Source organism: Diabrotica virgifera, chromosome 9 (genome assembly GCF_917563875.1).
Source record: "Diabrotica virgifera virgifera chromosome 9, PGI_DIABVI_V3a".
Classification (NCBI taxonomy): Eukaryota; Metazoa; Arthropoda; class Insecta; order Coleoptera; family Chrysomelidae; genus Diabrotica; species Diabrotica virgifera.
This window is the reverse complement of record NC_065451.1, coordinates 173356362-173382107: the sequence shown is the minus strand read 5'-3', so window position 1 is coordinate 173382107 and position 25746 is coordinate 173356362. Positions and strand designations below refer to the sequence as shown.

General features: G+C 33.1%; 1 protein-coding gene across 1 annotated transcript in view; it reads left to right on the top strand.

The window, feature by feature from the left end:
- LOC126891934 (LIM homeobox transcription factor 1-alpha) overlaps window positions 1–25746 on the top strand; it is a 366239-nt gene that overhangs the window by 317600 nt on the left and 22893 nt on the right. Inside the window, exons 3-6 of the mRNA XM_050661281.1 lie at window positions 689–906; window positions 7983–8179; window positions 16414–16537; window positions 20042–20215. Coding sequence (XP_050517238.1) covers window positions 689–906; window positions 7983–8179; window positions 16414–16537; window positions 20042–20215 — 713 coding nt within the window. The remainder of the gene's footprint in view (window positions 1–688; window positions 907–7982; window positions 8180–16413; window positions 16538–20041; window positions 20216–25746) is intronic.

Sequence of the window (25746 nt, the reverse complement as noted above, 5' to 3'; positions counted from 1 at the left end):
TTTTATTTAGCTTAATGACTCGACAACTAATGGATATTGGCATGGTACAGTGGATTTTTTCAATCAGGTACCTAGTGTAATGTGTAGTGTGTGTGTTGAGTAAGTGTTTTGTTACTTAGCAAAGTCGACGTCATTGTCGTTGCAAAGAGTCGCTATTGTATCCGAACGTCTGCGGTCCCTCCGGTGAGTTAGTACCGATCCCACAAGTCAAAGTTTTTTAAAAACAACGAAAATGAACAGTTTTCCTACGGCGTGACATTGTACGCAGCCTACAGCGTCTATTGGAGACCACAGCCTTATAGATTTCATATAGATGTGATGTCTTATTATTCATTTTGTAACGGCAACGGTGTAACCAGGATGATCCTAAGGGGCGGGGGGGGGGGGTACAACTTAATGGATGCCGGATGGTCCCTGGGGCTTGGAATAGTAATGGTGTTAAGCGTATAGAGCTCAAAGTACAACCAAATGGGGGTTACAATCCCCAAAACCCCCCCTGGTTACGCCTATGTGTATCGTGTGCAAAAGCTCATTGTTATATATTGTCCAATTTGCGTTTATTTTATTAAATTATATCAACTACCCAGAATATGACTTTAATTTTTGTAAAGAATTCCCAATATATCTAGAATGTAGGTATATAATGTATCCCATATAATTCTAGACATACATTTTTGTTTTGTTTCAGACTCTTTGTGAAGAAATGCCTTGGTTGCTCAGAACGAGTATCACCCGAAGAATTGGTTATGCGAGCTAGCGATAATATTTTCCACCTCAGATGCTTTGTCTGTGTCGTTTGTGGCATAAGACTTCAGAAAGGGGACCTCTATGTCATCAAACAAGGGCAGTTGTTTTGTAGGACTGATTACGAGAAGGAAGTAGAGATGATGCAAGGATTTGGATATGGTAATTATAAATTTATATTTTTTAATATATGAGGGAGTGGGGAGGAACGCACCAAACGTTAAGGCTGTATAGTATAGGTACGTAAAAATAATGAAAAACAACTCATGTTGTTATTCGATTTTCATTTGTTTTCGAGTTATAGCAATAATAACACAAAGGTGCAATTTTTCATTATAATTCAATTGTAAATGTCATTGCAACACATTTCATTACAAAATTTGGCTTTGTAAAGAATGGTTCTAATAATTGTTATTTATTTTCGTGTTAATGCCTTAAATGAAATAAAATATTATATACAAATATTATAGTAGTTTTACAAAAACGCAGTTATGTTCGTCATAAAAAAATATTGGTTGAACAAGGCGTTGGATTGGTCGCAGTGGCCCTATTAGTTGGCCTCCAAGGTCCCCAGACCTAACACCATTAGACTATTTTTTATGGGACTGGTTTAAAAATGAGGTTTACAAGGTAAAAGTCAACACTAGTGCACTAGTTCGACGTATTAAAAATGTTACAGCCACAATTAGAGCAAACCATGAGGAAACCAAGAGAGCAACGTTGAACTGACGTTGAGTTAATTTATCATTAGAACATTTAACATTAAATTAATGTTAAGTTTGTGTTATTATCGCTATAACTAGGAAATAAATGAAAATCGAATAGCAACATAATACGTTTTATAGTCCGTCTCACCTTGACTTTACAGCAGGGATGGGCAAATACTTTTAAGCGCGGGCCAAAATGAAATTTTCAAAATGACTCCCGGGCCGGAGCACTATACCACAGAATAGGAAACAATGGCTTCCTATTCTGTGTCTGTGACTATACCCATTATGTACGCTAAGCACAAGCTAATGTGTTTGGTAGTTTTCTTCTGCCCATGAAACTTTTTGACAAAAATACTATAAGCATCATTTTAAAACATTTGGACAAGTACATTTGACTGTTAATAATAAATAATAGTAATAATAAATTGTCTTACCTGGGTGTACATGCGAAAAATTTATGCTCAGTAAAATTACAAAATTTTTAATACGGTCCATTATATTAAGCCATAACCAGGATCCAGATAAAAAATGAAATTCAGAAATTCGACCAAGAATAGAGTAATCAAAAGCAGCCTTTTTGAAGATAAAGTAATTTCTGAGTAACCAAAGATTCAATCTGCAAATCGGATATCGGATGGTAAAATGATATGTCAAGTCAACCATCATAGACGAAATTTGAAGGAGACAATGATCTTGTATGGTCATGTAGAAAGAATGGACGATGACAGGCTTCCAAAACAAATTTTAAAATGGACGCCAAGGAAAGAAAGGAAGAGAGGAAGGCCGAAACAATCCTGACTAGGGGGCATTCAGAAGGCAATGTCGGAAAGGAACTTTCACCCTGGCGAATGCAACAACCGACGAAGCTGGAAACTGGGAACCGGAAGGCGGAGAACGCCATGAAAAACCGGGATAATAATAAAAATGTTATATCCACTCTATTCTTCTTTATTGGATTGTTCTTTTTCTTCTTGCAGTACCGTCTTCTGTCGAAGGTTGGCTACCATCACAGCAATCCTAACTTTGTTGGCTGCAGCTCTGAACAATTGTATTGAACTGCACCCGTGCCACTCCCTTAAATTTTGCAACCAGGAAATCCTCCTAAGTCCCACGTTTCTCCTTCTCGAGATTTTTCTTTGGATTGTGAGCCTTAGTGGGGAGTACTTTTTCCCTCTCATTATGTGGCCTAGATATTCCAGTTTTCTCGTTTGTATGGTTTTTATGACTTCGAATTCCTTCCCCATTCTCAGCAAAATATTGGATTGTTAATGCTGACCTAATGAAAAATCTGGAATCTTTTGAGATGTAGCTTTTTAGGAGAATTTTGAAAATACCATGGATCGATCATATTATGAACGAAATGGTGTTACACAGAATGGGGAAGGACTAGAGAACTTTTGACCTTCATTAAAAGGAGAAAGACAGCAAGGAGAAAGGGCACATACATAGATATGATAAGTACGTTGTTGCAAGTTGTTGCAGCAGCTTATTATGAAGGGTAAACTCGAAGGAAAAGGGGTCCTGGTAGACCACAAATGTGGCTGAAAAATATTCGCGTCTGGACCGGGTTAAATACACAGACAATTTTAAGAAAAGCAGAAAATAGAGATTCATTATTTATACGAAAACTACGAACACCAATACTGTTGATTTCAACAAAATCGCCTAAAAGAGATAAAGAGCGTAGGCGCAAAATTTCGGACCAATGCTTTTTAAATGCATTCATTTTTTTTGAATCCTGAGAAAACTAATGAAATATTTTTGAAAAATTTAAACGCAGAATGAAAGATTACAATATTACCAAGGGCCGAAAGTCCCTTAGAATAAACAAAAAATTTCTTTTGAATGAGATATTTGAAATTAAAAATCACACTTAAGTTTCTCTTTTTTTCACCCCGGTGACTTATTAAAATAAACATTATAGAAGTTTTCAGGGACTTTTCAGCCCTCTGTAATAATGTAATATTTCATTTTGCGTTTAAATTTTTCAAAAATACTCTCATGATTCGAAAAAGAATAAATGCATTTAAAAAGCATTTGCCCGAAATTTTGCGCGTACGCTCTTAAAAAAATTGCTTGCGGAATTTCTAAACGGGTTGGATAAAGTAAGCAAAAGGGCCGGATGCGGCCCGCGGGCCGACTTTTGTCCACCCCTGCTTTACAGTAAGGAACACAGGCAATGCAGTCCTTATGAGTTTTTAGCGCGGTGATGCCGATTTTATAAAAAAAATTGTAATCGAACATTAGAGAGATTAAATTAAAACTGTTTTAGAGAGGCAATCTACAATTTTAGGATTCATATGCTTAATAACTATAGTATATCAAATAAACTTCAAATATAAAATAAACCCGATGTCCCATTTAGCGACAATGTTAACATTATGTCACATAGCTAGAGTTGCACAAGTTTGACTTGAATGTTTGAACTTGACTTGAGTTTGACTTAATTTCAAGTCAAACTCAAGTCAATCCTTCCGACAAATAATTCAAGTCAAGTCAAACTGGTCAACCGTACAGGTTTGAAAATTCAAACTGTTTGTCAAACTAGTTTGAAAAAGTTTGAAAAATAATTTATTTCGTAGAGATATACTTTTTTGTTAAGATTAGTTGCCAATTAAGATAAGGAATTTAATAATACAATGAGTTCCATATAAAAGTAACGATATAGGAAGCGATTATAGTCAAAACAGGGTAATCAATTTCTTAAAAATGATTGCTGTATGCTTAGAATTGCTTGCAAGTTTCGTTTTTATCGATATCACTGTTTTATATTTTTTTGAGTGTTATTACTAATAGATTAAAACAAAGAATTCGTTGAATGGTTTTTTATCATAACAAGTGTAATTTAGTCTACTTTAACAAAAATTTATGAAGGAACAACAAAATATATTTTTAATAGAGTAGGTTTAATGCCTTTTTGCGACTTTTCAATTTCGTTTTAAATAATTAGTTCACTATTTGTCATTTTATAACGCTGTTCTTTATTATCGTTGTTCTATATATTGCAATTTTGCACTTTGGAATTTTCATTGTTTTGAAATCACAGTAAATCAAATAAATCAGTATATTTATTTTTCTTAATTATTAATACTGCTTCGACTAAGGATTGTTTCTCCTAATTTATGCAGTGGGAATACCTTCAAAATCAGACTCAATTTGTTCTGGTACTTATTGTGAGCCGAAAAATATCCAGGTTCAGATATTATCTCACAAAGCACACACTTCAAAACGAACGTAATAAACAAGCCAAACATAGACGTCTAAATATGAACTACAAACTAATTTGCGCCAAATTTTTTTTGACAAATTTCAATAAACATAGAAATATATTAGCTGATATGATATTTAAACCACAGAGAGACAAATAAAACCGACTAAACCCGCTATTTAGGATAGTTAAGAAAACTGAATGCATCGATATTAACTTATGTATTTAAAATTTAAACGCAAACATAACATTATTTGTAGCCTGTATCCGAAAAAAATATAAAATTAATAACCCTATGGTCAGTTTTGAATTTTACAAATACTTTTGTATTGTCGTGTTTTCCAGGAAACTGCAGGTTGGTACCAGATGTTGTTTTCGATGAGATAAATGCCTCTGTTAATAAAAGAAAGTCATAAAAACTCCAAATGATTATTCTAAATTGTCCATTGATCAACCAAATAATATTTTTTTGCAACCATTAGGGGCATAGGCGTAACATGCCCCCTGTCAAAATATTCAATGTGTTTTAAATGTATTTATTTTTTTTTTCGAATCCTGAAAAAACTAATAAATATTTTTGAAAAATTTAAAAGCAGCATGAAAGATTACATTATTTCTGAGGGCCCAAAATCCCTGAAAACTTCTATAATGTTTATTTTAATAAGTTACAGAGTGAACATTAAACGGAAAAAGTGTGATTTTTAATTGAAATATTTCATTCAAAAGAAACTTAGATATTATTTATTCTAATAAGGGACTTTCGGCCCTCGGTAATAACGTAATCTTTCGTTCTGCGTTTAAATTTTTCAAAAATATAGGAATCGAAAAAAATTAATATTTACATTTAAAACACATTGAAAATTTTGACAGGCGACATTTTGCACCTTTCCCTTTAATGAGAACTCGTAGTAACAAAGTGATTTATTCCTGTTCGAAAGTCAAACTATCCGTGTAGATTCATTTCGTCATATTACAAGTTGTAAGACTCCCGTTTAGTAATTCCTAAGTTCTTTATATCCCGAATGTACTAATCTGGTTACTGGTTAGTTTTTTTAAGTGAAACTTTTTATTAAATATAATATATTAGATTATAAACCTGGTATATTCCAGGTCAAATCACTCAGACAAAAACTTTTGGATCTCAGATTTGTCTGAAACTTAGTGTATAGCTTCTGCTTAATTCTTCTTTTTTTTTCTCTCAAAATACCATTTTAAGCGATTTTACAGTGCTTTGGTATTTATTCAAACAAATCTGCATTTTTTATTGTAAAATATCAATAGCAAAAATAATGTTTTAATAGTAGGGACTCAAAAATTCATTATAACACATTAAAACAAGTTATTTTTATTAAAAACAAGTTTTTGATCCAATTTTTGACGGCACAAAAAATTATAATAAAAGAAATTATAGGAAATCATATTTTCAACAATTTCAGTCCTTACTCTTTTTGTCGAAAAGTTAAAAATGGCGGAGATATTGAGCAAAAACGGTTCTCCTTTAAAATCAATATGGCGGCTAAAGTAACGGACGAATTCATTCGCGATTTTAAATTTACACTACTATCGACACCCTAAAGATTAGAAAAATAGAATCTTGCTTGGGTAGCTCGGCATGCAAGATCAAATGCTAACTTGACTGGAGTATATATAATTTTGACTGACATTATTGCATGTAACTTTTCTTGTATTGTAAAACTATAATATAAATTCTTCGAACCACTTAAAGTCCTGTGTTTTGGCTACATGTGGGCAAATTTTCAGCCACATCGAATAACTTATATTTTGGAATGGAGGAACATGTAAAAAGCAGTATTTTAACGTTTTCTACACTAAAATTTGATCAAAAACTTGTTTTAAATAAAAAAACTTGTTATAATGCCTAATATTCACATTTTTTAGTCCCTTCTATTAAAACATTGTTTTTCCATTGATATGTTACGACAAAAAAACGGAAATTTTGTTTAAATAAACACCAAATCACTGAAAAATCGCTTAAAATGATAGTTTGAGAAAAAAGAAGAAGAAGAAAACGGTTCGCCTATTAATGTTTTATTTGTACCATAGAAACCCACCCTCCCCCCCCAAGGCGAATTTCTAGATCTTCCATTGGCGGACTAGCAGAGAGAATTGGAAATAAACACGTTGCCCAATATGATTCAAACTTCAACTGTTTGAAGAAGTTTGATTTCAAGTCAAACCTAAAGATATCGAAATCAAGTCAAGTCAAACTTTTTTATAAAAAAAGTTTGGTTTTCAAGTCAAGTCAAGTTTGCTGAATAAAATCAAACTAGTTTGACTTGATGCATCTCTACACATAGCTCTGTAACCAAAGTACTTAGATACCACATTTTTGGTCTATTTTGAAACTAGATGCATTGTTTAGTCCCGTGTAGATTTCTGTAAAGTTAGAGTGAAAGAAACATTTATTTTAATTTTTTTTTAAATACTCTTACAAACAACCCCAAAAAGTTTAGATTTGATTTTTTATTTTACTTGTTTTTGTACGTTTTTCAATAAAACTGTACACGGGACTTGATATGATCTATCTACAACTACTGCAAAAATTTGGACCTTCTATCACCTATCCGCAGATATTTGACATCAAAAGTTAAAAACCTAGTATTCGGGAAATCGCAAAAACCTAAAACACTCTAATAGGCTATAAAGCTACCGGTACACGGTAAGTTGAGTGCAGACGTTCAAAAAACAAATAATTATGTAACCATGGATATTTTCTACTATAATGTGTTATATATCGTTGGAAAGAGAAGATTTCAGAGAAAAAATTTTCAATCATAACCCAAAACAAACTTAAAAAATTCAATTTTTGGACTTTGGTTGTCCTTAAACGCATATGAATCCTAAAATTGTAGATTGCCTTTCTAAAACAGTTTTAATTTAGTTTCTCTAATGTTCGATTACAAATTCTTTTTGATAAAATCGGAATTACCGCGTTAAAAACCAGGGGCGTCATTTGATAGGGTCGGTGGCATTTGCCCCCCCCTGACCCTGAAAATGACTGAAATTTACAAAAAATAGATCAATTTTGTATTATGTTTGCATATATAATGTATTGTATATATAATGTTTGCCCCCCCTAGCAAAATTTCAAATGACGCTCCTGCTAAAAACTCTCATAAGGACTGCATTGCCTATGTTCCTTATACTGTAAAGTCAAGGTGAGATGGACTATAGTTATTTTTAATTATTATTACATATATTGCACAGCCTTAGCGTTCCTCCCAACTAGCCTCAACTCACCCTGTATATAGTATATAGTACAAGTAGAGTTTTAAAAAGGGCCTTCGACATTTTTACAGGTGAATTTATATGTGACGATCTTCTACAGTCAAGCAGATCCCAAGATGGCAGAAGAGGACCCAAAAGACCTAGAACTATATTAACTACTCAACAAAGAAGAGCCTTCAAAGCTTCATTTGAAGTCAGTCCGAAACCTTGTAGAAAAGTCAGAGAAAATTTAGCTAAAGACACTGGATTAAGTGTTCGGATAGTCCAGGTATGTTCTGCAGTTTAATGTTTGCAATGTATGGTTTACGTTTTAATTACACACTTATTTTTCTACACTTGTGTGGGGGCTTTATAACCCTTCTCTACATATAGTCCAAGTAATGAAGCTTAGAATAGAACAAAACCTCGCAATTTTTACAGAATGGATCGATTTGCTTGAAAATTTGAGAATAGTTAGTGGATAGTCCAAGGATCCAAATCTATATCATGCCAAAAGGCGCTTTTACCATGGAGGTGGTTGCCACCCCATCTCGGGGGTGGAAATTTTTTATTATATTTAGACCACAATAGTTGCTAAAGACATTTATTTTAAGAAAAAACGTTCTATACATTTTTTTGATAAAATCAATACTTTTCCATTTATTCGCTATCGAAAGTGTTAGTTTTATATCGAAAAAATCAATGTTTTTAATCAGTTTTCTGCTAATAACTCAAAAAGTTTTCGTTTTATCAAAACAACTTTGCTTAATAAAAATGTACCTTTTGAAAAAATAAACAAATCTGGTTTTTTAATGTTTTTTAAAACCAATAGTAATCGAGCTATACTTTTTTATATGTTAGCTCTTCTTCGTCAAATGCTAAATATTGTAGATTCAAAGTCAAACGACGGGAAAACTATGCATTTTTCGAGGATAACTGGTTGAAATTAATTTAAAGTATTTAAAAATATCTATCTCTAGAAATAAAAAAAATAGTGTCTAGCTCGAAAATTAAGTAACTTACAATGAAAATGAAAAGAATGTCAGTCCCTATTTTTTTCGGCAAAAAAATTATCGGAAATTACCCCCTTATTACCAGCCTAATTAACATTAGTCACTGGCCCTATTTGGCCTTCTTTATTTATATATTATTAATAGGTTCTAGAAGTTTGACCGTCTTAAAATTATTAGTTTTTAATAAAATGGAGTTAAAAGCGAATAATTAATTTTTGTAGTTTGGTAAAAAATGCCCTTTTCTTCGGAATAGAAAGATTGACATCAGAGATACGAAAAAATGTTTAAATATGAAATTGTAGTTTATTTAATTCCCAAGAACATGATTTGCACAAATTTTTCCTACGGCAAAAATTGAGTGAGCTATTGACAATTAAAACTTGTAATAACATGCAAAAACCACCTTTACCAACCCTTTCAAAGTCACCTCTTTTTGAGACTGAGGATTTTAAAAAGATTTAATATTAATAGCCTTATAGATCTCATAAAAACCTATAAAATTCTATCACCAAACTTTCTAAGATAAAAAAAAAGGTTACGGTTAAAAAATCAACATATTTTTTTGATAAAAAATAGAAATCCAATTGGAAGCATAATAATGTAAGTTAGCGGTGTTTTTAGCCATTGGCCTTATTCATTCTTCTTTATTTATGTATTATTAATAGATTCTAGACGTTTGACTGGCATATAATGATTAGTTTTTAAAAAACTGTAGTTAAAAGCGAATAACGAATGTTTGTAGTTTGGTAAAAAATGCCATTTTCTTCAGACTAGACAGATTAGCATCAGAGATACGAAAAAATGATTCAATATGAAATTGTAGATTATTTAATTTCCAAGAACTTGGTTTGAAAAAAATTTTTCTGCGGCAGAAATTGAGTGAATTGTAAATGAGTATCTATACCAAAAACATTGATTTCTTAGATATAAAACTAACACTTTCGATAGCGAATAAATCGAAAACTATTAATTTTATCAAAAAAATGTATAGATTATTTTTTGCTTAGAATGAATGTTTTTATCAACTTTTGCGGTCAAAATATATTAAAAAATTTCCACCCCGGAGATGGGGTGGCAACAACCCCCATGGTAAAAGCGCCTTTCGGCATCATATAGATTTTGATCCTTAGACTATCCACTACTAATTCTCAAATTTTCAAGCAAATCGATCCATTCTGTAAAAATTGCGAAGTGAAAAGCTTCAGTTCCTGGACTAATAGGTAAGAAATAAAATTTACATCCTACAGCAATTATTGTTAATTTAATACAGTGTGTTTGATAACGAATGGGCCGTAGCTGCACCTTAGATTGCTGAGGTAAAAATAAGTTGATTAAAGCTAACGTACCTTGATACGTACGAAACTTGATAATAACCAAAATACAGGGTGTCAAAGTTAAACTTTTATTTTATTTATTTTTGAATATGTCCTGACAGGCATGGCGTAACAACACGAAATTTGGAAAGTGGGTTTTTTGGGACGAGAAATCTAAATTCTCCACCAAAAATTATATATTACCCAGAGGGCGCCACACACGTTTTGTAGCGCTCATTTATTACGTTCAATTTTTTTTATTCCCCACTCTACATAATTTTTGGTCAAAACTTTTATTCTCCTATTACTTTTACTTAAAAAAGGTATACTACATTCATCTCACTAAACTCAACCGTTTGGTATCAATCAAATGAAATAGAGAATGTGGAGAAGTCCCCTTACGAATAATTCACACATCCACCATTTTGGGTTGGGAAAATTTTTTGAATAGAATTAAAAATCCAAACACTAGTTCTTAGAAATGTGTTTCGCCCTCTTCAACCTCTCTGGGCTCATCGGTAAGGATGAGAGGTTGAATATCCTTAGACACATTCTACTCAAAAACAACATTCGAGACCAAGACATAGCAGAAGCGTAGATCTACGCCAAATCTGAAAATGACAAGTTTTAATTCCCTAATTACTCGAAGTAAAACATATGTTTAAAACAAGAGATGAGAAGTTATTGGTTTAACGACCACTCGTACGATATCAATCAAATGAAATAGAGAATGTGGAGAAATCCCCTTACGAATAATTCACACATCCACCATTTTGGGTTGGGAAAATTTTTTGAATAGAATTAAAAATCCAAACACTAGTTCTTAGATTACTTCGAGTAATTAGGGAATTAAAACTTGAGACTGTCATTTTCAGATTTGGCGTAGATCTACGCTTCTGCTATGTCTTGGTCTCGAATGTTGTTTTTGAGTGGAATGTGTCTAAGGATATTCAACCTCTCATCCTTACCGATGAGCCCAGAGAGGTTGAAGAGGGCGAAACACATTTCTAAGAACTAGTGTTTGGATTTTTAATTCTATTCAAAAAATTTTCCCAACCCAAAATGGTGGATGTGTGAATTATTCGTAAGGGGATTTCTCCACATTCTCTATTTCATTTGATTGATATCGTACGAGTGGTCGTTAAACCAATAACTTCTCATCTTTTGTTTCAACCGTTTGGAGATAAATGCATTTTAAATCTACGATACAAAATTCAATTTTTTGCATTTCATTGTAGTTACTAAAAACAATTTGACATATCTGTTGAAATATCAACATACTTCCTTCTGTTTTCCCACGTATACTTAATTCTACAAAATGTGTAATAATCTCGGTTTGACACAACCAACGGAAACTATTATAATAAAACATAATGGGTTAAAGCCCTTTATTGATTCACAAAAATGTAAAATCCATTAAGTACAATATTCAACGTTAAAACCATGAACAATCATTTCCTTTTGGTAGTAAAAAATGAGTTCACATCTAAACATTGTCCTCAGTAAATTGAAATTAGGTCACGTAGATCTTTCCGTAAATCAACATGGGAATTATAACACTCTCGTCTCAATCGCCAAGCAGAAAACACACATTTCACATTTTTTCAGTCTTCCGCATATTTTGTATGAAAAAGACAGTCTTTATTTTCGAGTGCGATTTAATTAAGTTAAATAAGTTGTACGGCAAATTAGTGTAATATTAAACATTCTCGATTTATAAGTAAAAAAAGAATGTGTGTGTACTTTGTACGCACGTAAGAAGTTATACTTCTACTACATATTATGTGATTTTTAAGACAATACCAAAAATTTTAAAAAATAAAAGAATAAAACGCACACAAACACATTGAAAAATGCCACAAAGAAAAAATGATTTCTGAACGATAATAATTGTTGGCAAAAATTTTAAATACGCATTTTCTGAAAAAAAAAATTATATAACAAATATACTTACAATCATAAAATGCATAAAAAAATAAAAAAATAAAAACTTACATCGGGAATCGAACCCGTGAATTTCGGGGCGCTTTGATTCGTAATTGAAGCCTAGACTCACTCGTCCAATTCCACATTATTTGTCATGTGGAAAAATAGGGTAACTAAACGTTTTACTGTTTGACAGTTGTTTTGAATATAATTAAATTATGTAGTTTAAATTTTGTGGAAGAAAATATTAAAATATAACAAAACAGTAAGAAAACAATATATTAGATCAAGATTGGTAGAACTTTTGTTGGTAATCAAATTAAGTATGTAAATCAAAGCATTACATACCTATTAGATAAATAAATCTACGCCAAAAAATCATAATTTAAAAATAAAAGTCGGACCTAATTTGGGATTTCTCTCTAAAATCCCCATTCTTGAGAAAATAAATGTACAGTAGAGCGTCGATTATCCGAACGTCGATCAACCGAACGACCGCTTATTCGAACTATCGACTCCCGCGTCCCGCACTCGAATACCGAGCAAGCGTTAGTAATTGACGCTTAAAATATATCTTCAATTTTCTTCAATATTGTATCCAAAAATAATTATGTTGTTGCAAAGACTGCACTTTTTTGTTTAGTTGCTAGTTGTCATTATCAAGATATAAATAAATATGTAGGTATATAAATATGGCTTTTATTCACTTGTGGATAAATATGTATGACTATAAATATGTATCAATATATTGTAGTTCGATTATCCGAACAAATCGGTTTTCCGAACACCTATGTCCCCCAATTAGTTCGGATAATCGACGCTCTACTGTATTTCAACCTAATAAATGTATAATTACAATTATGATTATAATAAAAACTACTTACCAAATTAGAATGAGTTTTCCTTGCAGTGGCGGCTCGTGGTAATTTAAGGAGGGTGTTCAATTTAAAGAATGTAATTATACAAACGGTGAATAAACGCCGCAGGCGAAAAATTTTTGGGGCCTCGCCAAAAGATGTTCTGTAAAATGAAACCTTTCTTTGACCCGATTAGTCAAGATGTCACACACTTTTTTTGTTTTGTGCAGAATATGATACCTACTGAATGATGGCGCTTCTTCGGCGGTGAAGGTGGTGGCAGAAGTTACGAATAATGAAATGGCTTTGTCAAAACTGTTTAAAAATCCGTTTATTTTAACGGCATCCAAAGACCGAGATTGAAATTATAGCGTTATTCTTTAAAAATACTAAACATGGAAAACAAAATAAAGAATGTAGTTTATCACACCCACATAATCACTAAGTTTTTCTATATTGTTCAATTTTAAAACAATGTTTAAACTTTTTGTTTCGTATTGCACATTCTTGTACCAAGTTTATCTCCGGCCAAGTTAGTCCATTCTTTTTATAAGAAGTCGATTTTCAAAACTATTTGCATTTTCTTTTATAAACTTCACTGAATAAAGCTCCACCATCCTAAAAAAATTACCTACCAATATTGTATTTAATAAAATCCCACAACAGAAAATGCCAAACTGTGAATCGAAACGCTTTGCCCCGGTCTCTGTGTGCAGTGCACAAATCGTCAATGTTTTAAGATAGGAGAATCGCTGGTTCACGAATTTAAGAGCTCTCGTTCTTCTATAGGGTTACTGTATAGTGGCTGGGTTCAATTTGAATTCTGCACCTACCACGTGCATTTAGCGTAGCGGTGTGTTGCAAACAAATTATGTGATTAATAAATACAGTTATATTTTAATGATACTATGATATTTATGAGATTTAAAAAAAATATTTTAATGATATTTATGAGATTTTAAAAAATATGTATTTTAATGAAATTTGATTGGGTGTTCACTGCACAAGTGAACCAATGGAGAAACCGCCCCTGTTTCCTTGTCCAAAATAGTCCAAAAGTCCAAAAATATAGGTAAGTATATGAAAACTATTTAAAAAGGCAGTATAACTATTAACTAACTTTTGTTTGTTGTTTCTTTTCACACAAATTTTAAAACGCAACAACCATAAATAATCTAACTACAGCTGTGCCACAGCCGCCATATTGAATAATTTTTGACATGTTATTTGAACATCCAATCAGAACAAAGTTATAATGCGCATGCGCCGGGATCATAGGTTTTAACATATAAAAATTCACCCTCATATCGCCGGTAAAGAAGTATAACTTCAAAAATAAAAAAATAGTTTGCATCTGGTGCTTCAATTTGATATCGGTAGCAGTTTCCCAGTAGAAGAATAATTCCTTCAACTCATTCTTAGGCGTGGAGATTAGTACAAGATCCGCACAATATCCTTGTTATACTTGGTAGCAAGTAGCAAGTGTAGGTACTGTACACCCTACTAAATTATGTTACAAACGTTTCTGGCTACTACCAGTGGCGTACGACGAGGGTAAGTGAATGGTTGACCCCTCTCAAATTCTACTCCACTAGCGGAATTGCTATTTTAGTAGGACAATTTTTCGATTCTCCAATACTTTCTATGTAAATAATAAGCTCTTCATTCGTAACGATAGTCACTAGTTTTCGAGATATTTGAAGTTAAAAACGAAGGGACGTAATACATTATAATACAATAATCAAAATAATTGTGCCGTTTCATTTTTAACTTCAGATATCTCGAAAACTAATGACTTTATAGTTACGAATGAAGAGTACATTTGATTTATATAAAAAGTATTGGAGAATCTGATCATCATCCAGCCTCAAAAGTCCACTGCTGAACATAGGCCTCCTCCCCTCGTTTCCAACCCCATCTATCCTGCGCCGCCCTCATCCAGTTTTTTATTTACCTTTCTTAAGTCGTCAGTCCATCTTGTAGGCGGTCGACCGACGTTTCTCTTGTCTTCTCTTGGCCTCCATTCCAATAACCTCTTCGTCCATCGCCCATCTGTCATTCTGGCTACGTGTCCTGCCCATCTCCACTTCAACCTGGCTATCCTCTCGATGACGTCAGTCACCTTTGTTCTTCTCCTGATTTCTTCGTTTCTGATTTTGTCTCGCAGAGTTATTCCTAACATTGACCGCTCCATTCTTCTCTGCGTGACTCTTAGTTTGGTAGCCGAGGCTTTAGTTAAGGTAAGTGTTTATGATCCGTACGTCAAGACTGGGAGGACGCACTGATCGAATCCCTTTCTCTTTAGACATGTGGATAACTCACTTTTAAAAGTTTCTCTGTTTTCCAAATGCTGCCCACCCAAGACCGATTCTTCTCTTCAGCTCATGAGTCTGGTTATCCCTGCCAATCGTAATTTCATGTCCCAGGTATTTATATCTATCTACGAGTTCTATTTCCTTCCCACCAATACTGATGTTCTGGTTGGGTACCAAATTTGTCATTATTTTTGTTTTTGAGATGTTTATATTTAAACCTACATTTTCTGTAGCTACAACGAGTTCTTGTACCATCTCTCTTGCCATACCTAGATCCTCAGCTACTATGACTATATCATCGGCGAAACGTAAGTTGTTTAGGTATTCTCCATCTATTTTTATTCCCTTTGTCATCCAATCCAAACTCCTGAAAGCATGTTCTAAGACCGTATTAAAAAGTTTAGGTGACATTGGGTCTCCTTGTCTAACCCCCGTTCTATTTTTATGCGATTACTGTTAGTATGTAAATTGACAGTGGTTGTTGCCTGTAAGTATATTTCTGGAGAGAATCTGAGAATCTGAAACTAACAAGTGGAGAATCTGATATCTTATGCTAAAGTAGCAATTCCGTCAATGGTGCAGAATTTGGTAAGAGTCAACCATTCAGTTTCCCCTGTCGTACGCCTCTGGTAGTAGCCAGAAACGATTATTTAACATAATTTAGAAGGGCTCTACAGCACCTACACTTTCTGCCAAGTATGACATGGATATTTCAAATCGTTTTAAAACCCCATGGTCGCCTGTCAGGAAATATTCAAAAATAAAAAAATAAAAGTTTACCTTTGACACCCTGTATTTCGGTTATTATCAACTTTCGTACTAAGGTAAATTAGCTTAAATCGACCTATTTTAGCTCAGAAATCTAAGGTTAGGCTGTGATCCATTCGTTACCAAACACCCTGTATTGATAAAAGTTTTCTCATGCGCTTCTCATGAATATCGTATCATTACTATGCTAGACTTGTTATCGAATAAAATACTACATAATTTAAAAAAACTCATCATAGAATTTTAAAATATATGAATTTTTTTGAAATGAAAAATACCCCCTTCTCGAATGCCTCTGGCAATCTGGAATTAAACCAGGGTTTCTTTGCAGGTATGGTTTCAAAATCAACGCGCCAAAATGAAGAAAATGCAAAAGAAAGCCAAACTGGATAACAAAGGGGGCAAGGACCTGGAAAATGATGAAAAGAAAGTCAGTGTCAAAGAAGAGGAACAAAGTAAGTATTGTAATCCTTTGTCTTTTGTTTTAAGCCCACGAACAATATTTTGTAATATAGTCTAGAGAATAACCATAGGCGTAGTAAGCGAAATAATAGGTTATTGAGTGAAAATAATTTAGATTGATTTTATGTTAACAATATAATATTAATTCATACTTTTTTTAGAAAAGTATTGCTTAATTGTCACTTATAACCAGATTGCTATCGTAACGAACATTGGGTTTTCTTTTATACACCTACCCCCAGTGCCGGTTTAACCTAACTTCGGGCCCTGTGCACTGGAGATTTAGGGGCCCCCTTCACTGCTATTCGTTGTGAGTTTTTTTTTAACAAGAAAACACATGCACTAAATATAATTGTTTATTGTAAAATGCATACAATATTTTTTTAAAACAAACAAAAATAATATCAAACGTAGAAAATATTCCCAAAAAACGCTGGACGGAAGGTCCGCCCGAGAACTTTATCGTACCGATCTATTATCGTTATCGTACTAGATACTGGCATTCTATAAAAATAACAGAGTTGCTAGTTATTTTAATATTTTAGAGACACCTTGTATACTTGAAAAATATTTTATGGTTCTACGCATTATTATTTACCTCCGAATTCTATCCTACTGCATGGATTTTAATGAAATTTTGGCAGTAGCCTCTACTTAATTCCTAATTCAAAGTCTATCCTATCTACTATGGCGCTTTTACCATGGGGGCGGTTCCCACCCCTTCTCGGGGGTGGAAAAGTTTTTGGTTAAAATAGCTACGGAAGTGGCTAGAGAACCAAATTCTAAGCAAAAACTGTTATATAATTTTTTTGGATACTCAATCCTTTTTGAGTTATTCGTGGTTGAAAATTAGCCATTTTCATTGAAACATAATATAACAAACACATTGTCGAACGGTTTTTTGCAAATACCTTAAAAACTATGTATCTATGATTTGTTCATTTATAAATCTTCTAGTTATAATAAAAAAAAGAGATGTAGCAGGTGAAAAGAGTTGGTTTTTTTTGGTGCATGCTCAAATCGGTGTATTCAACTTAAAATATCAAAGAAACGGTCGCTTTTAGGTGTATAATGTCCTTTTTATCTATGTAACTTGAAAACAATAAGAGATACAGTAATGAGAAACCAAACAAAAATTTTACCTAAGGAAACCCTACATTTTTGTATGGTATCTTTTTTTGTATCTTTTATCATTTTAGAATTACATGGAGAAAAAGAAGATTTTTAAGAAAATTTAAAAATGAGCTCTATAATTTGATCTTTTTTTTTCAAAAACTTTTCATTTTGAAACCGTCCAACTTTTTGAACATAGAAATATCACTATAATAAAAGGTATTGTAGAAGAAAAACGATGCATTTAAATTCTGATGGATGAGGGGTTAAATATACTTCTAATTTTTCCGTAAAATACATTAGTCATTAATTTTTTTGCACCATATCTCGCTTATTTTGAATATAATCTACATTTAACGGTACTCATTTTAAAGGCCCTTTCAAGCACTACAAAATGTATTGGACGCATTATACACCTAAAATCTAGCGTACCTCTGTTATTTCAAGTTGAATACACCAATTTGAGCATGCACCAAAAACAAACTCTTTTCACCTACCATATCTCTTTTTGTATTATAAATAGAAGATTTACGAAGAAAAGAATCTCTTTGTTTTTTTATAAGATAAAAAATATTTTTTATAGTTTTTTTAGTTAGATGAATAGTTTTTAAGGTATTCCCAAAAAGCCATCCGAAAAGGTGTTATTTTTCAATGAAAATGGTCAATTTTCAACTACGCATAACTTAAAATGTATCGAGTTCTCAAAAAAAGTATAGAACAGTTTTTGCTTAGAAATAGGTTATCTAATCACTTTCGTAGTTATTTTGACCAACAAGTTTTCCACCCCCTTGAAGGGGTGGGAACCGCCCCCAAGATAAAAGCGCCATAGTATATAGGGCAGACTTTGTTTCTTGATCTATTCCCTACTTGCTGTGAAAATATCAAGTACATCGATGCAGTAGGATGGAATTCGGAGCCAAATACCCTCATTGACTGTCCTATAATATTATGGTCTAACTATGATCGCGTGAGAGATTATAGCACACACGAGATTATAGCAAAATTTCTATTTACTGTAACTTTTCGAGTTTTTGAGCAACATCAATGAGTTTTATGTCATTGGAAAGGTAATTTTGCGTTCTTTCAAAATATATAAAAATATACAGGGCATGTCTAAAAAATTAAGATTTTTTTTATTTCCGGTTTAACCGGAATCCATATTTTGGGTAAAATTTATTGTGTTAATAGATAATAAGGTACCACATATGTCTGCGAAATTTAAAATTTTAGTTTCTATCACAGAGGGAGTTACGGTTACTTGAATATTTTTTTATAAAATTTCATAACACCCTTCCTATGGAGAGTTAAGAAATCTGACTAATGCTATTTAATTAAACAGACAGAAATAAACAAATTCCTTGGAGCCATTTTGGAGAAAATCTAGTTCAAAGTTATGTCAAATTTTGACGCCTTAAATATAGGCAACCCATAACTTTTTCTGAAAAGCGATAGTTTTCTTCTTATAGCCCCATTATTAGGCTATAATAACGACCTTTTGAAATTAAACTTATCTTAAACAAGTCTTTTAGATAGATAAGGAAATGGGCAGGGTGGGCGGTCGGCCTTATTGGCCGCCATTTTGAAGTTGGAAATGTTAAATTCCGTATTTCTATTCACCTATCGATGGGCTAACATTAAATTTCATTCGTTTCGGTCAAAATTTGCAAAAATAGGTCCTAAATAACCCCCTATTTTGGCCCCCTTTGAGAGATTTTTTTTAAAAGCTTAGTTTCTCGACAAAATTCTTTTAAACTTACTCATACCGAATTTCATCGAAATACGTACGTACATACGTACGTACATACTTCCGACATGTTTTTTTTATTTTCTTTTTAGACTCAGGGCGACTCAAAACGTCGAGAAAAAGTGAAATCTGAAAAAAAGAGGGGAAGTCGAAAAAAACGTGTAGATACTTTGAACACTGCTGAAATAATCAGTTGCTTTCAAGCTGGATTCACATGTAAAATTCACTGCTAGATTTAAAGAGTGAGTCGCACGTGAGACATAATTAGCTATTGATGATAATGCTCCCCTTCTTGTACACCCCCTTTTGTACACCTCCAAAAACTCTTCTCAATATTATCCTTTCCTATATATTTATTTTTTCTTCTTGTATTATTCTGAAGTTATTATCTTGAGGCTTCTTATGCAGTTTACTATTTAATTTACTGTTTCTAGATGTGATGCCTAGCTATATAAACTCCTTCACTTGTTCTATTATCTTACCCTCCAGCTCTAATTTACATCTTATTGGATTTTCTTGGAGGTTCATGCCACCAATCTGTAAAATAATAAAAAAATACTGTTTGACATAAAATTCACAAATAATAAAAATATTTGTGTGACAATAACTACAATTATTTTAATGAGAGATTTTCTTTCAGGTCCCCGTTCAACACCGTTTTTTAACGATAGCTGTAGCGATAACGAGGGAACGACAGATGATGCTGTACTGCAAAATGCCTCCAATAATCATTTCCTTCGCATTAAGGAGGAGTTGGAGAACGAGACTCCCTTTTTTAAAAACAGTAGTAGCATACCGTTGCACGTTTTTACAGGTAAATTAAGGTTTGATAATAGGTATTTATTGGCAGTTTTCGATAGCTGTTAATCTGTGTTTCAAGAGTCTTTTATGGGTAAAAAAGAATGTGTGTGTACTTCGTACGCACGTAAAAAGTTATACTTCTATTATATGATTTCAACTAAATCAGTATACTTTAAACAGTTTATTTATATTGTATTTAAATATTAAACTAATTTTAATACTTACTACTTTCCAAAAAATTTTATTAAAACAATACCAAGAATTAAAAAAAATAAAAGAATAAAACACACGCAAACACATTGAAAAATTAAACAAAGAAATGATTACTAAACAATAATTGTTGACAAAAATTTTAACTAAATACACATTTTCTGAAAAAAAAAATAAAATAAATAAACTTACAATCATAAAATGTATAAAAAAAAATAAAAATTTGCATTGGGGATTGAACCTGCGTCTATCAGGTTGTTAGATTTTGAACTCACCGCACGCAGAATTTAGCTACCGAGACATATAAATGATGTGGGAAGATATAGCAACTAAACGTTTTGAACTTTTTTGACAGTTGCTTATTCTCTTAGTTTAATCAAATAAGTTTGATTCTTGTGGAATTAAAATATTAAAATAGAACAAAATATAGACTAAAAAAGCAATATATTAGATGAAGATTGGTAGACATTTTGTTGGTAATCAAATTATGAAAATCAAAGCATTACCTACTAGCTAGGTACTTAGGTACATTTTCCAAATAGGTACGTAATTTTTTATTGCAATACTGAAACATTTACAATAATTACGTACCTGTTGCTTTTAAACACTATTTAAAAAGTCACTACAATTATAAACTTGCTTTTTGTCTCTGTCCTCACAACAATAAAAACTAATACATATACACACAATTTGTTTACCCATAACCATTGACATATTAATAAAATAACCGACATATTGAGTACCTAATCATTGTTGACAGGTCATTGTAATTACCCAATCAGAGGACGTATAACGTTTAAGCTGCGCCCAGGATCAAGACTTTTGATGAATTCTCGCACATATAAATTTACTCCCAACGCGCCTAAAGAAGTATAACTTCAAAAATTTGAAGAAAAATCTTCTGCATAAAAGGTGTATTTATTTTTTAAAAATCCAAAAAAGGGCTACAAATACAATACAGAAAGTTTTCGCTCTAAAGAGAGCATCATCGGTGTTCTTGCAAGCTGTACATGCTAAGCCACCAAAAATATATTGGTAAAAACCGTTGAATGTCTCACATTAGACTGTTAAATGTTAAATCCAGCTGATGGATGAAATCACCAGGTGATAGAGAAGGTAAAAGTCAACTCAATGTGAAGACAGAGAATCAGTGCCGGATTAAGGGGGGCTATGAGATTATTAGCCCCCGGCGGTAAATTTTGAGAGGCGATACGTCGGCGTCGCTCCCATCACGTTTTAATTCTATATGTGGATATTTCAAATTTATGGGGTTGATTTTCTGAAATAGCATGGTAATAAAACTTCGTCTCGTCACGGATATGATCCGTGCCTGCGGCACTAGGTCGCAAAACAAAAACATGTTTCATGTTTCCGGGTAATCCGCCAGCGCCACTGCGCCTGGCGGCAGCGTGTCCGGCTCCAACACGCCATGTCGTCAGTGTTGAGCGAGTGTTAGCGCAGTTTTCGAGACTAGTCTCAAATTTTACTTATTTATTAGTGAAGTGTTTTCGTGAAATTTCTAAAAAATGAGCGGAAAGGAAGGAGGTGCATTTTGGAAACGACAAAAGTTAGAAAAACAACAAAAATTAAATGCAGCATTAAAAAAAACCAAAGATTCAGCTTTTTTTACCAAATCCAGGCAAGATAGTATACCAACGAGCACTTCTTTTCAAGACGATGCAATTGCAACAGTTTCAGATGTTTTTGAAGGTAGGTTTATTTGACTGTTTTAGTTACTTTTTAATAAAATAAAATTTGCAGCAGGATCTTCATTACGTCGAGATGATTCATCCACAGCAAATTCAGACCCACTTTGTGATATCGAGTTACATCCTGAAAAGAGTTCTCCTGAACGTCAAATTCTAGTCGAAAGTGGTGTTAATCGAGTTGATTTACAAGATCCAAAATTCTGGCCAAGAAATTGTGTAGAGGAAGTGCTGAAAGAATTCAAAACACAGGACTTTAATTCTTTAGACTTTGAATCTTCAAAAAGAAAAATAGAAAAACAAAACAGGTGCTGCGCTAAATCACTATTCTATAAAGTTTTAAAGAATGGTGAAAAAATTCAGCGTGACTGGTAAGTTTATTCCAAAAGCACAGGCTCTTTATTTTGCTTATATTGTCGACTCTTTTCAAGCGAAAATTGCACTTTTTCTTTTTTTACTGGATTTGACGACTGGAAAAAGGCTAAAGAAAAATGTGACATGATGAAAGGTCCGTCGTTCATTTAGAACATCTTAACAATTTTATTTCAAGAAATTCATTGAGTATGAGAAAGATCGATGATTCTCTGCGGCAACAGATTGAACATGAGACCACAACATATTGGCGAAACATATTACAAAGAGTCGTTAGTGTCATAAAATTCTTAGCTATAAGATATATAATTCTTGGTAGGGGACTACCTTTTAGAGGAACCGAAGAAAAATTTGGTTCTACTAACAATGGCAATTACCTTGGATTACTAGAGTTGTTGGCGGAATATGATCTTCTTTTAAAAGAACGTATTGAAAAATATGCTTCAAAAGACTTCAAAATTATTTGAGAAATACGATGACGGAAGGAACATTAAATTCGTTCGCTGTTTTAAATATTAATAATGATCTGCTTAGAAAATTAGATTTTAATAGAATCATCGACCTGTTTTCAAGTAGGAAGTCCAGGAAAATTTGTTTGTAAATAATTATGTTAATTTACTTTATAAGTTGTGAGTTTGTGTATTTGTGGCTTTTATGTATATTTGTAATAAATTACCTAATAATATTAAAATGGTTTTAATGAATTGTTAACCTAAGACGCATCTATACCTACTGGAGAGTGGCGGAATATATTGACTTAGCCCCCGGCGCGGCGGTCCATGAACTAAATCCGGCACTGCAGAGAATTTAACTCAACAACTCACGTGCTTCGTGGAAGGTCATATAATGCCTTAGGATAGATCCTGAGTTATTTCATCCATCATCTGGATTTAACATTTAACACTCTAATGAAGGACATTTAGTCGACATTTAAACGGTTTTAACCGATGTATTTTTGGTGGCTTAGTATGTAGAGCTTGCAAGAACACTGATGATGCTCTCTTTAGAGCGAAAACGTTCTGTATTGTATTTGTAGTCCTTTTTTGTTTTTTTTATACCTCTTATGCATAAAATTTTTAAAGTAATTTAAAGGTAATTTAAAGACCGATACTGATGAAATATTGGAAACATGGCGAAACTACTGTGGCGAGCTATATAAAAATAACGAGATATCAGCAGAAAATCAGTGGCCTTCTGACTACCCTAGAGAACCTACTGTCTTACTCGCTGAAGTCAAAGATGCAATTAAATCACTAAAGAGAAATAAATTCCCAGGCATTGATTCAATACCATGTAAAATACTACAGTTACTAGGTGACAAAGGATTACATATCCATTCTATCTGTGTCGCTGTTTGAAATTCAGGAAAATGGCCGTCTGATTGGTGTACCTCAATTTATATCTCACTACACAAAAAAGGAACTACTACCAGATGTGAAAACTACCGCACACTGTCACTAATAACACATGCTAGTAAAATCTTGTTGCATATCATCAAAAACAGATTAAAAACCGATCTAAATTACCAAATACCTCAGGAACAAGCGGGGTTTGTAAAGGGTAAAGGAACAAGGGAACAAATCCTGAACCTGAGACAACTCATTGAAAAGTCTAGAGAATTTCAAGTACCTATGATTATATGCTTCGTTGACTACCAAAAGGCACTTGATTGTGTAAGCTGGATAAATCTGTGGTCAATTTTAATAGAAATGGGCGCACCAATGCACCTGGTAACACTTATTAAAAATCTGTACCAGTCTAATATAGCGACAGTACGACTAGATCAGAAGTTCTCAAACCAATTCAAGTCCGAGAGAGGTGTTAGACAAGGATGCGTGTTGTCACTGACTTATTTAACATTTATGGTGAACATGTCATGAGGATGGTTTTAGAAGGATGGGACGGTGAAATAACAGTAGCTGGTAGGAAAATCTCCAATTTAAGATTTGCTGATGACACTACATTTATAGTAGCAAATGAGCAAGAAATGTTTGATCTGCGAAGAGTTGAGTACGAAAGCAATAAAGTTGGTCTGAAAATCAATAAAGTTAAGACAAAAATAATGGTGGTCGACAGATTCGACACTATTCAACTAACTAACATGTTACAGGAATACCAGATAGTAAACACCTTTGTTTATCTCGGGTCTAGTATAACTAGCGATGGTAACTGTGAAGTAGAAGTTCGGAGACGTATTGGTATGGCAAAAAATGCGATGAGTCGCCTAACTAAAGTTTGGAAAGACAGATCTATCTCTCAAAATATCAAGATGAGACTGGTGAATGCCCTTGTATTCTCAATACTTCTATACGGAGCAAAGATTTGGACTCTTCGCGCATGCGAGCGCCAAAAAATTGATGTCTTTGAGATGTGGTGCTGGAGAAGAATACCTTGGACAGCTCATAGGACAAACGTTTCCATTATAAAACAACTCAATAGTAAAAAAAGACTGTCCACAATATGTCTGCAACGAATTCTGCTATTCTTTGGTCACGTGGTTCGCAGAGGTGACGACAGTTTGGAGAGATTAATTGTTTCTGGAAACGTTCTGGGGAGAAGATTAAGAGGACGATCAGCAACTAGATGGTCTGACCAAATAAAGCATTCAGCTGGAAACTCATTCTGCGAAGCTCTTAGAGCAGCTGAAGATAGAGACCAATGGAGAAACATTGTTAGGAATATTGGAAGAAATCCGGCGGGTGTAATTTCCTCACCAAAATAATCTTTTACCTGCGTTTGGAAGGGTATGCCATAATCCCACAGGTATTTTCCTCACCAAAATCGAAGTGATTATTTCAGGTAGATTTTACAAAAAGGCATTCAAGGGAATTATTTATCTACCTACTCTAAGATTACAGTAGGTACCTATAATAATTAATGAATTAATAATTATGGTATTTTATTTTTAGTCACAATTGCAATTTTGGCATATTTAATATGCAATGGCATATTTAATAGAAAGTAATCGCGATAAACCTTTACTGCTATGTATTTGAAAATTTTATTTTTTATTAAGTGAAAGTTTTATAAAGTGAAAGTTTTAAAAAGTGAAGAAGTGTACTGGAGGTGTAATAAAACAATTTGTAGTGCGAAATTGGTGCAAATTTTACAATTTCTAGAAGTAGCCTACAACATAATCATGTACCAGATCGTCAGTAGATAGATCGGAAAATTGTTTCTAACTCTTGTAAACGTTAAGCCGAAGAGAATATTACTGGAAAACCAGCAAAAATTATACGCCAAGAGCTTGCAGCTA